The sequence below is a fragment of the Notechis scutatus genome, chromosome Z (assembly GCF_049901735.1).
Source record: "Notechis scutatus isolate UNSWTSFEM ecotype Mainland chromosome Z, rNotScu1.2, whole genome shotgun sequence".
NCBI classification, from domain to species: Eukaryota; Metazoa; Chordata; class Lepidosauria; order Squamata; family Elapidae; genus Notechis; species Notechis scutatus.
Window position 1 is genome coordinate 52671728 of NC_142025.1, and position 12260 is coordinate 52683987.

The window sequence follows — 12260 nt, forward strand, 5'->3', positions numbered from 1 at the left end:
AAAGGAAAATGTCTGAGGACAGCAAGGACCAAGGGGAAGCCGAATGCTGGGGAGAAAACGTCGACAGGTACCCACCCAGATACTGACTTGGTGCACCCCATCGAAGACAGAGAGGCTGCCTACGAAACCTCCACCAAGCTCCGGTGGTCTATAGATGTAGGAAAAAGAGACAGCTGCGTACGGAAGAACCGGAGGGAGTAACCTTCACCCGGGGCAATCGTAAACCTGGGTGGAAATTGGAGCTGGAGGCCCTATCGAATCAGGAAGAATGGGACGAGGAGCCACCGGCTGATGACCGAATGAGACGGTACATAAAATGCCTCGTGAGGGAAGCCCTGGAGAACCTCGAGCTGAGGGATGCACCAGGCGACATCGCAGGAGAGCAAGGGAACCAGAAATGAGAGAACCGGAGCCACCACCCCTAATCCAGCGGAAATTGAGTGGGCAGAGGGACAAACCGAAGGACCAGGAGCCATACCAGGTACCCAACCCCTAAACGCCCCGGATCAGGGGATTAACCCTGGCCAACCAAGAGACATCAACTGCAGAGGAAGATCCCACCCTTGATGGAGACCCCCAGAAACTGGGATTTTTCCTGGCGCAAGTGCTCACCTACATGCAAGAATATGGGCGGGATTTCCCAACCCAGGGGTCCCAAATACGAATCAACACCCTGCCCCTTGAAGGGACAGCAGCCAGATGGATGGTGACGCTCCACAACGTCAGTGCCCTAGAATTAAGGAACCTCGATCGCTTCATGACAGCCTTATGCCACCACTTCGAGGACCCCCTCGCCGATAGAAAAGCCCGCGACCGCATTAGAGTTGTAAAACAAGGCCGTCGCCCGGTAGTAGAATACACTGAGGAATTTCATGACCTGGCCGGCCGGGTGGACTGGCCAGAGGATATCCTAGTCTGTTGGTTCAAAGATGGACTAAATGATGACCTATACGCTGCCTGCCTGTCCCGTGGGGCTCCGAACCTGTTGCACGAATGGTACATGATGGCAGAGGAGGCGGAGATAGACATGACTCGAAACTGGTACCGCAGTGGCAAGTCTTGGAAAAGATCCCCACCCTGGGGAAACGGGAAGTCTTCAAATCCCAATCCACCATGACTCCAAGAACGTCTGGTTGCTTTAAGTATGGTAAGGAGGGACACCACGCAGCAGAATGCCATTCGAAGACCCCTGCCAGAAAGCTAGACCACCCAGCAGGGGGGAAACCCGGAACATCCAACCCTCGAGAAAAGGAGACTGGCCTGAGAGGCCGAATAGATGTGAGACTCCGATCCCCCACCAACCCAGAGGAACAACCCCCAATGCTCCGAGGGGACCTGAGCCAGTCCGAAAGCGATCTGGAAGACGACCCGCTGGTAAGCAATCCAGTTGAACCAATCACCCTACCCCTGAGACTGTTTATCCCCAGATGAGGGAAGGGGGAGGAAGTTGCAGAGTTGCTGGATTCGGGATGCACCCGATGCCTAATAAATCTCTCCCATGCAGAGAAATTGGGGATCCAACTGAAAGAAATGGAAAACCCCATCGCTTTCTACCAATTAGATGGAACTATAGCGGGGGGTGGGGGTGGGAGCCAGCCAGGTTTACCACAGAACCATTAAAAAAGACTAAGGAACCATAGGGAAATACATTCATTGTAGCCCCAGGAATGGAAGAGACGCTAGTCCTAGGTCTCACATGGCTGCAGAAATGGAATCCAAAAATAAATTGGAGGACAGGAACTGTACAATTCCAGAGAAATGTAGTATTTGCAAATAGCTCAGAGGAAAGGATAAAGAAAGGAACAGAGAACAGAGAGTCAGCCATGACTGGACAGTCAGTTGAAACCATTAACATCCCAAATGAGTACCAGGATCTGGCTCAAGCATTTAGTGAGGAAGCTTGTGATGAACTCCAACCCCATCGTGCCACAGACTGCGCCATCGAAACCCTACCAGGGGCTAAATTCCCAAAACCACAAATGTACTGCATGTCCCCCAGAGAACTGAAAGAACTCAGAGCATTTATCGAGAAAAATTTAAAAAGGGGTTTCATTGAACCCGCCCGTCCTAAAATAGCTGCCCCAGTGTTATTCCGTGAGAAGAAAGATGGCTCAGCACTCTTGTGCGTTAATTACAAAAAAATTGAACACAATTTGCATAGAGAATATGTATCCACTCCCCCTCATGAAGGACATGTTAGCCCACCTCTCGAAAGGAAAAAAAAATTTCAAAGTTAGACCTACGAGAGGCATATTACCGCATCAGAATAAAGGAAGGGGATGAGTGGAAGACAGCTTTTAACACACCATTGGGATGCTGCCAATTTAAAGTGCTCCCTTTGGACTGCAAGGAGTGCCTGCCGTGTTTATGCAATTGATCAATGAAACCCTTCATGAATTTTTATATAAAGGGGTTCTAGTGTATCTTGATGATATTTTAATCTACACGGAAACGATGGAAGAACACATCAAGCTACTCCGTGCAGTCCTCACAAAACTCTTAGATGCTAAACTATATGCAAAAGTCTCTAAATGCGAATTTCACCAAGAAAAAATTGACTATTTGGGATATAGAATATCCCATGAGGGAATAGAGATGGACCCACAGAAAGTAAAAGCTGTACTGGACTGGGACCCACCGCACACCCACAAACAACTGCAAAGTTTCCTGGGGTTTGCAAACTTTTATCGCCAATTCATTCCAGCTTTTGCAAACATCGCCCTCCTTATCACGAACTTGCTAAAAACGAAAGGGGGGGAGAAACCCAAACCAAGGCAACCCCTTATCTGGACAATGGAATGCCAAGTGGCATTCAAGAAACTCAAATGTCTATTCTCAGCAGAACCAGTCCTCAAGCATCCAGATCCTGAACAACCTTTTGTCATCCAAGCAGACACTAGTGATGTTGCAGTTGGAGCAGTCCTCCTCCAAAAGAATGGAAGTGGACAATTACAACCATGTGCTTATACATCCAAGAAACTGATGGAAACCGAACAAAGATGGGCCATATGGGAGAAAGAGGCATATGCTGTGCGGTGGGCAATGCTCACATGGAGACATGATCACAAAAATCTGGAAGCCCTGAAAAATCCATGGAAACTGTCCGAAAAACAAGCAAGGTGGGCTCAATACTTTAAACGTTTTAATTTCACTCTCAAATATTTTCCTGGGAGAAAGAACTTCTTAGCAGATGCACTGTCCAGAAAACCCCAATACAACAGTAAAAAGATTGAGGTTATAAAACCGATGATCCAACTGACCCAACTAGCAGCCAAAGTAATAACCCGGGCACAAGAGGAAAAAAAAATCATCCCTGACTGAAGACACAACGACGTCAATATTTAAGGAGGCACTACTTAAGGATGACTGGCTCCAGGCTAACAAAAATGCTTGTTTACTCAAAGATGGACTGGCTTGGGTAGAGAACAAACTTTATGTCCCTGCAAGCCAGAGAATGGACATCATGAAACGCTGCCATGACTCCAAAAAACAGGACACTTTGGGTTTGTAAAAACTCTGCATCTCATCAAAAGACAATTTTGGTGGCCGTCCCTCAAAAAGGACATTGAAAGCTATGTTGCGAGCTGTCCCACCTGTGCTGCTGCAAAGAGAAGACAAGGAAAATATCCTGGACTTTTACAAACAGTAGCAGAACCTTCTGCTCCCTGGAAAGAGATCTCTATGGACCTTATAGTGGAGCTTCCCGAAAGTGCTGGAAATACTGTCATTTGGGTTGTAACTGATCTTTTTTCCGAACAGGTTCACTTTATCCCATGCCAAAAGATCCCAACTGCCAAGGCATTGGCAAAGATGTTTCTAATACACATCTATCGCCTTCATGGAGCTCCCCAACGGATTATCTCAGATAGGGGTGTTCAGCTCACATCCAAATTTTGGCGGACGTTTTTAAACCTATTAGGCTTCACCCAGGGGTTGTCGTCAGGAAATCACCCCCAAATGGACGGATCGACGGAGAGGGTGAACAGCGTATTAGAACAATAAGATGTTTTATTAGTCACCAACAGGATAATTGGACTGATCTTCTTCCGTTTGCAGAGGTAGCATACAACAACTCAGTCCATAGTAGCACAGGGTTCACCCCATTCCAGGTAGCCACGGGCCAAGAATTCAACCCCATGCCGGAACTACCCACTAAAGATCCTGAAATCCCCTCCCTTAAGGAGTGGATGGATAACTTACAAGCCATGTGGCGAGTGGTAAGATTATCTTTACAGGAAGCTAGAACAGTTTACAAAACTCATGCAGACAAAAAACGTTGCGAACCTAAACCTTTCAAGATTGGGGACCGTGTATACTTGTCCACAAAATCCTTAAAAACATTACAACCCTCTAAGAAATTAGGACCAAAATTTATTGGCCCTTTCCCCATCTCCAGAATTATTAACCCTGTGATGATAGAGCTTCAACTTCCAAAAACACTTAGGCAGATTCATCCAGTATTTCACTGTAGCTTGATCAAACCAGAGATCACTTCAAACCTCAGACCCCCCCTTCCCACACCTCCAACCCCCATCATGGTACATGGGGAACAACATTTTGAAATTAAAGACATCCTTGATTCAAGCACTCACCATGGATCCACACAATATTTAGTAGCTTGGAAACACTTTCCTTCTTCAGAAAATGAGTGGATAGCCAAACAACACGTAAAAGCACCCACATTACTACATAAGTTCCACCAAAAATACCCTGATAAACCATCCTGAATTGCATGATTTTTGTTTTTTTCCAGGTAGACCTATCTGGTTTTTAAGGAGGGCAGGATGTCAGATCCGTGTGGAATCAGTGGAAGAAATCAGTGGAAATCAGTGGAAGAAGAAAAGCGGGGGCTGATAAAGAAATCCTTTCTTGATGTAACCTGAATATATTTAATCTTATATTGAATTTGTATAACCCACACATGATACGATGGAGGGAGAAAAGCCAGATGGCCAGAACTATCACCTCTGAGAGGCACAACCAGGAGATGAGAAGGTCATAAAAATTCCACAGTGAGATTGTACTTTGGGAATCTCTTGAATAGTTCGTTCTAACAAGAGGGGTGGGGAGGAATTAACATACTGGCTTTTGTTTCACTAAATACACATCGAGATAAGGGGAGGGGTTCTAAACTCCCTTATGTATCCCTGTATGCCTGAGGAACCTCAGACGCTGCTTTGAACTCCTACAGGAATTGTCTCATCTCAATAAAGAATTCCTTTGTGATACGTTTGGATACGTTTTCAGAAGTTCATTCTAGTTGAGTGAATGGGAAAAGTTCTGTAGCCTGACAATGTTCCAACTTTAGCCAGTAGATGGCAATTTTGCTTCTTTTCCTTTCTACTCTAAAAGAGATGTCCGGAAACAGAATAGTAAAGAGGGGGAAAAAAGGCGGCAATAGAAAAGAAAAAAGAATCTCCACTAAATATGATCAGAATTTCAAAAAAACAAAACAAAACTCAAAAAGGATAAATCATGTGTGTCTTCAAAGATCTCTTGTTGAGGTACTCAGTCCAGTCATTCTCTTCAACTTAAATATAATTGCTTCCATGCTTCACTTTCACTTCCAGCAGACATGCAATCTGCTTCTAATTTTCTCTCGCCACTTCCAGAAGGTGAAGAGATAATGATTCCCTAACTCCTTCTCTTTGGAGTCTCCCTTCTTCTCTAAGCTATTGTGGTGAATTTAGATTTAATTGTGGGTAGAAATTAAATATTTCTTACCCCAGTCCAGTACACCGTTTCCTTTCCGCTTTTCTTCGTATTAGCTTGTTCTGACTGTCAGAGCTTTGGTTGGGCCATTGATGTCTTCTTCTCCACCTGTCAGGAAGATTATTAGGAGCCTCTGTGGCACAGTGGTTAGAGTGCAGTACTGCAAGCTACTTCTGCAGCCAGTTGCCTGCAATTTGGCATTTCAAATCCCACCAGGCTCAAGGTTGACTCAGCCTTCCATCCTTCCGAGGAGGGTAAAATGAGGACCCAAATTGTTGGGGGCTATATGCTGACTCTGTAAACCACTTAGAGAGGGCTGTAAAGCACTATAAAGCAGTATATAAGTCTAAGTGCTATTGCTATTAACCTGGATCTAGCTACATGAACTGCCATCCATTTGCAATCTACGGGCACCCTTTTTTTATTGCCACCCCTCCAAGGCCCCGAAGAGCCTCCAAGAAGTCAGAAATCAGCTGACCTTCATGGAGCCCCTCAGGTCTCAGCTGTCACATTCCAACAGTAGATCGGAAGTTCCCCATTGGCGACACATGTTGGGACTGTTCATGCCAGTTGGGGCACAAGGTGGCTGCAAGAGGAAGAGAGGCTGGGTGAGCAGGACCCAGACGCTTCCTGTTCCCCTTGTCTCAGAAACACCAACTTTGCACTCTCCTCTCTCTGCTAGTGGCCACCCTTTCCCCCTCTCTCTCCCCACTGCTGAGCAATCCCATGTTCCCTGCCACTGCAGGCCTGGTTGCAGAGTCCGGTGTGTACCAGATGGCATTGGAAATGGGCCCAGCAGAGGCCAAAAAGAGGGAGTTGGGGAGGGTCAGAGATCTACCAGGACCAGGAGCCCTGCCCAAACTTCCTGGGGTGGCTGCAGTATAATAGCTGCTGGTGGCCCATGGTGGTAGTCGTGTGGCTGGGATACCAAAAAGGAAAAAGAAAGGCTAATTGGTACAGGCTCAGAGAAAGAGAGCCTCTCTGCTCCCCCCTTCCCCACCATTCCTCAGGTCATGTCATGACACGAAATAAGCTCAGGCGAGCTGCCCAGTGAGGAGAGACCAGGTGAGATGAGGAGTGGCGGGGGAAGGGGAGGGGCAAGGCTTCAGACAGTTTGCCTAACTGAAGAAAAAGTTAACTACTACTGAACTGGTGTCAACTGGCTGAATCCTACCACTGCATATATGGCATATATACATAGGATTATATAGTGTAGTTTGATTTTTCGGTAACAGTAAATAAATAGAGAAGGAAATTGTATCTCCTTGAGGCCTTTGAGGTGAGGGGCTGAGTGAGGTGAGCCACCTGACGAGGTGAGGCCGGGCGTGAAAAGGAGTGACGTAGAGTTGGCCATGCCTATCGAATCACATGACCACCCAGCCACACCTACCCTGCCGGTCATTATGGCAGTGAACTGGTTGTTAAATTATTTTAATCCCATCACTGGGTACATTCTATTATTAAATAGCTGTACAATTAGAGATTAAAATGCCTAATTGTTTTCCTTAACTCTCTTGCAGTTTTTGAATTGTTATGCTAGTTTTCATATTTATCATATGTAAAATCTGCTGTTCATTTCAGCCCTGAAAAATCAATATTGTGGAAAAGAGCCTTGTGAGCATAATGTTGCCAAAGAATCAGAGGTCTGGTTGTGCCTTTTCCAATTAATTAAGTTATTTTTAAATAAAAGTATTTAGTTTGAAAAGGTGCACCAAGTTTCCTGATTAATCATTTAAGCAATTCTTGTTTATTTAGGTTTATAAATTATTTTGGACCATATTGTTTCAAAATATATAACTTTTTTTAATATTAGAAAGCTATTCTGAAATACCCCTTTGGACTAGAATCCCTTTAGAAGGATACTGCTGCACCTCAAGAAATATTTCTTTTAGTGTTTCTTTTAATGTCTATTAACATCTATTTCATTTACTTCCTTATAATTCTGAATGAACATTTCTCCTTCAATACTTCTATTTATGCAGCGTCTTTATCTTTCTGTACTAATAAACTGATTGTCATGATGTTTAATGGATGAAACAATGCATCATATAGCAACCTAATATACAGAATGTATCCAAAATTTGGAATCCATAATCCCGAAGGGAATGAAATGTGAAAAGGTTGTGGCTGTTTCAATGTTCAATCTGGATTGTGTGAGCTTGATTTTCAGGGTTCTATGACAGTTTCCCAGCCAGTCTTGCAATCCTCACTTCTCCGGCACACAGCAGCTATTTGCCTGCTGGAAAGAGAAGGGAAAAGAAGGGAAGGGGGGAACGAACGAACAAATGAATGAATGAGGGAAGGAAGGAAGGAAGGAAGGAAGGAAGGAAGGAAGGAAGGAAGGAAGGAAGGAAGATTCCCAATGCTCTTGGTCATTCTGTTTCTCTGTTTAGTAAAGAAATAACTCTGAAATGATGACTCAATGGAGCATGAGTTGTACAAGTTGTACAAATCTACTGTTTTGTATTGATTGTAACCTTCAGTTGGACAAAATTATGTATCACGTGGTAACAATTTTTGAATCATGTATTCAAATTGATTACAGAACATACTCATAATGCATGAGCCATGACTCCTGTGGGATTTAAATTTGGCAAACCTTTGGCTACTTCAGTGCTAGCGCAGTCACTGCTATAGTCAGAAACAGTTACATGATTGTAATTTCCAATGCTCCCTGACAGCTTCTTACAAGGAAAGTCAGTTTAGAAGCCAGCAGATCAGAAGTTGCTTTTGTTATCCACTGCTCTTTGCCCACCTGTGGTCATTCTATTTCTCTACAAAGGAAGTATTCCTGAAATGATGACTCAATGGGTCACAGGTTGTCTAATATTAAATAAACTGCTTTCATAGCTGTTTAGACCACTAGAAAATATAGATTTTAGTGGTACCTTTCTGATAGTCAACGCTTAGACATTTCTGCAGCTTTTGCTTTTCTGGTGTTATTAATTCAAGCTTCAAGCTCTGCTCCCCCAAGGTTCCAGTAACTATTCTTTTTATGCACTTCACAGTCTGCACCTTCACTTTTTCTGAAAAGCAACTTTGAGTATTTAAGGGGCAATTATCGGAAAGCTGTAAAGCTCCTGAACAGCTCAAATATTGCTGAACATCCAGGATTTATGAAGACAGGTACAAATCACTTTTATAGTTTGATTTTTCTTTCACTGATTTGACATAAAACATTGTTTGGATGAATGTATCCCTAACAATTTCATATTTTCTGTCCTCCTTGTAAATGTGTTTTTTTTCTACTTGCAATATATTAAAACATTTTATTGTTGAACATCTTATAAATTCCAAATGTTTTATCTGGGAGAGGTGTCACTTTAATAGACTGCTTCCATTGATTTAGTAAGCAATCAAATACATCTTTAATTAAGTCTTGTAAATGTGAAAAGGCTTATAGTACAGCCTCAGGACTCTCACAATGGTTAAACCAGCAGCTCCAACTATCTTTTAAAGCCATGTGACATCTGGATAAACTTACAATCTGAACACACACACGTCCTTTTTTTATAATAACAATTTTCACTTCATTGTTCAAGTTAATTGCATCCAAATTAAATTTTGCAGCTTATATTGTTGTTGCCTTATCTGCTCAGATTAATTAAAATGTTTCATTGAGTCTGTATGAATTTAGTTGAACTGAAAAAACTTTTTTCCTCACAAGAAACACAAGAAAGCTTTTGAAGAACATTTGGAGTTTGATTTGAAGAAATAATATTGGGAGAGTTCCAGTGGTCAATGCAGGGCTTACTATTGTTGAACCGGATGAGCTCTGACTGCTGGTTTGTAAAAAACCAGTGAATGTGAAAGAAAATAGAATTAAATGTGTACTCTTCATGTAGTCTTGAAAATAAATGTACAGGAAATCAAATGTTGCCCATTTCCTGTAGAAAGTCCATAATTTCATTTCGGTATTGCTTTTTCTTAGGAGAATGTTTACGGTGCATGTTCTGGAATAATCTTGGTTGCATCCATTTTGCTATGGGGAAACACAACTTAGGGATTTTCTATTTTAAAAAGGCTTTGCAAGAAAATGATAATGCCTGTGCACAACTTGGAACAGGTGGCACAGACCCAGGTAAAGTAATAAATATGTTGTAAGGACTAATTAATAGATTAATAAAATATAAAATGAATCCAGAATTTTGACATTCCTAATTATTGAAATTGACTGTTAGGTTTCTTTTAACATGCATGGAATGCCTTAGAATTATTTTTCTAGCTTTTTTTGCAACTAAGGAATAAAATACAAAAAGTAGAATTATATGTAACACAATATATTACATTTCTTAAAATGTAAATCTAGAATGATACATAGATCATATTTTAGGGTAAATCACAAGATCCCAAGAGTATTGTTTGTTGAATTGACTTCATCAGCTGTAAAAATATTTATTAATGGATAGGTTGAGAAAGGCTGTAATCATAAGCCTCAGGCTTAAAAAAGACATAACGGTGACACAGTTCTTCTGGATTTAAATTATAAATTTAGTTTGAGCCTTTGTATGGATTAGAATTTTTGAATTGAATTTATATAATCAGAAAGGACACACATTAGAGGAGAATAAAAGAAAAAAGGAATAATATACAGTAGGCGGTGAGCACATTGATACTTCAAGAGAAATCAGTTTTCCTAAAAAGTGTTCTATCTGAATTTGAAAACATTTGAGTTTCTACTCAAATAAGAAACTTTAATTTTTTATAAGAAAGGGATTTCTAGGAATCATGATTTTGAACTCTATTTCTTTTCATATCTTTTTGATCTATAATTTTAATGACATTCCAAATTAAATAATCAACATGCAAGAAGAGATTAAATTATAATGATTAATCATTACTGGTATTTGTTAGCTTCTTTTCAGTAAGAGGATAAGTTAATTGGTTCTTGACCAATAATATCCCTTTGTAGCTGTTCTCTTAAACTGCATAGTTAACGTTCAGTTTTTAATCACAGGTAAAAAGTTCTCAGGACGACCAATGTGCACGTTACTGACCAACAAGCGTTATGAGTTGCTATATAACTGTGGCATTCAGCTTTTACATATTGGGAGGCCACTAGCTGCTTTTGAGTGCCTGATAGAAGCTGTCCAGGTTTATCATTCCAATCCTCGCCTGTGGTTGAGAATAGCTGAATGTTGTATTGCTGCTAATAAAGGGGTAAGATTTTTTTTCAGTGGTCTTTTTGCACTGGAAATTAAATTTAATTTTACTGCCTTTTAAAATTAAGCATGGGTTTTTAAATAGCTTTTTGATAACTTAGCATTTTACTATTTAAATTGTTCATTTTTAAAAAAAAAATTTTTTCCTCTAGCCCTATATGAACAGGAGCTCAGGAGGCTGCAAAGTGCCAGTCTGATTATGAGAAGGGAAATAAAAATATATGACTCTATAAACGAAGAGCTCTGAATGGAAGGTGGAAGTGAAAGCCAGCCTGATTTTCTCCTTAGACTTATGCTAAGGAGAGAAAGGAACAACACTTTTGGTTCACTATGGACATAATACCAATCTCTAAAGACTGGTAATTAGAGGGTGAAGATGCCTTCATTTTCCCCTTTGCCCACGTCTCCTTTTTTTTTTCCCTAAGAAAGAAACACATCTCTGTGGTTTGCATTAAATAATCCTCTCATACATTGGCATCTCCCATGTGTATTCGCCTGAGAGAGAGGGAGAGAATGACTTACCAACTACTCACAGACATGCCCCTATGCAGAAGAAGGTTGATGACATCTGCTTTGGTGAATTGCAGTGTACCTTTACCTAGGAGAGATTTTGAATAATGTAAATAACTACATTTTATGCTTCAGTGGTGATGAAAAATTGCTCAGGCATGAGAGTTTATTCAGGATGTCAAGCTTTTATGTTACATATTAGAAATCAGTGAAAAACCAATCACTCTTCTCATCCTTCAACTCAAAATTGGAAAATCCAATTGTTTTGAATTTTCTTTTCTCTCTCTGTAGTCAGCAGACATAGAACTAAAATAAATAGGTGTGCACTGATATTTCATTCTGAACCCACTTTGCCAATTTCTATTTGAGTAAGTGCATGTGTGACACATCCTAATTTGTTGATGACAACACAATAACCAGTTTGCATACATTTGCATAAGCCATAAATTATAGTAGAATCAAAAAATTTATATCAGAAGCAAACACTTAGCAACTCCTGGTTGACTTATCACCATATTAAAGCCAGTAAATGATATTATGAAGCCATGATTAAATTGTGTCTCAGATCAGAAAAGGTTAATGACTTGATTTTCATTTTGGGAGAATTTCCTTATGATCATATGACTTAATAAGGCAGCTATATTTGGATGGCATTTTTGAGGTGAATTAAAGTGGTGATGATGTTGAATGCAAGTCACATAAGAAACTCAAAGCTTAATTTCAGACAGGAACAATTATTGCTCTTTCTTCAGTTGTGTTCAGTTGTGCAGGGGTGAGCCCCAACTATTAGGTTAACTATAGCCCCAACTGTGGTTAATATGCAGGCTGGCCTGCTTGGAACATCTCGTACCCTGGCTCCAGTACTAGCTCTAGCCC

At 41.3% G+C, this 12260-nt stretch overlaps 1 protein-coding gene across 7 annotated transcripts in view; it reads left to right on the forward strand.

Annotated features, from left to right (window-relative positions):
• The window catches only part of CNOT10 (CCR4-NOT transcription complex subunit 10), a 55583-nt gene that overhangs the window by 26387 nt on the left and 16936 nt on the right, over positions 1-12260 (forward strand). For all 7 annotated transcript variants that reach the window (XM_026686570.2, XM_087946103.1, XM_087946105.1 and 4 more), the window contains 3 exons: positions 8721-8838; positions 9644-9793; positions 10670-10872. In XM_026686570.2, the coding sequence (XP_026542355.1) occupies positions 8721-8838; positions 9644-9793; positions 10670-10872 (471 nt within the window). The remainder of the gene's footprint in view (positions 1-8720; positions 8839-9643; positions 9794-10669; positions 10873-12260) is intronic.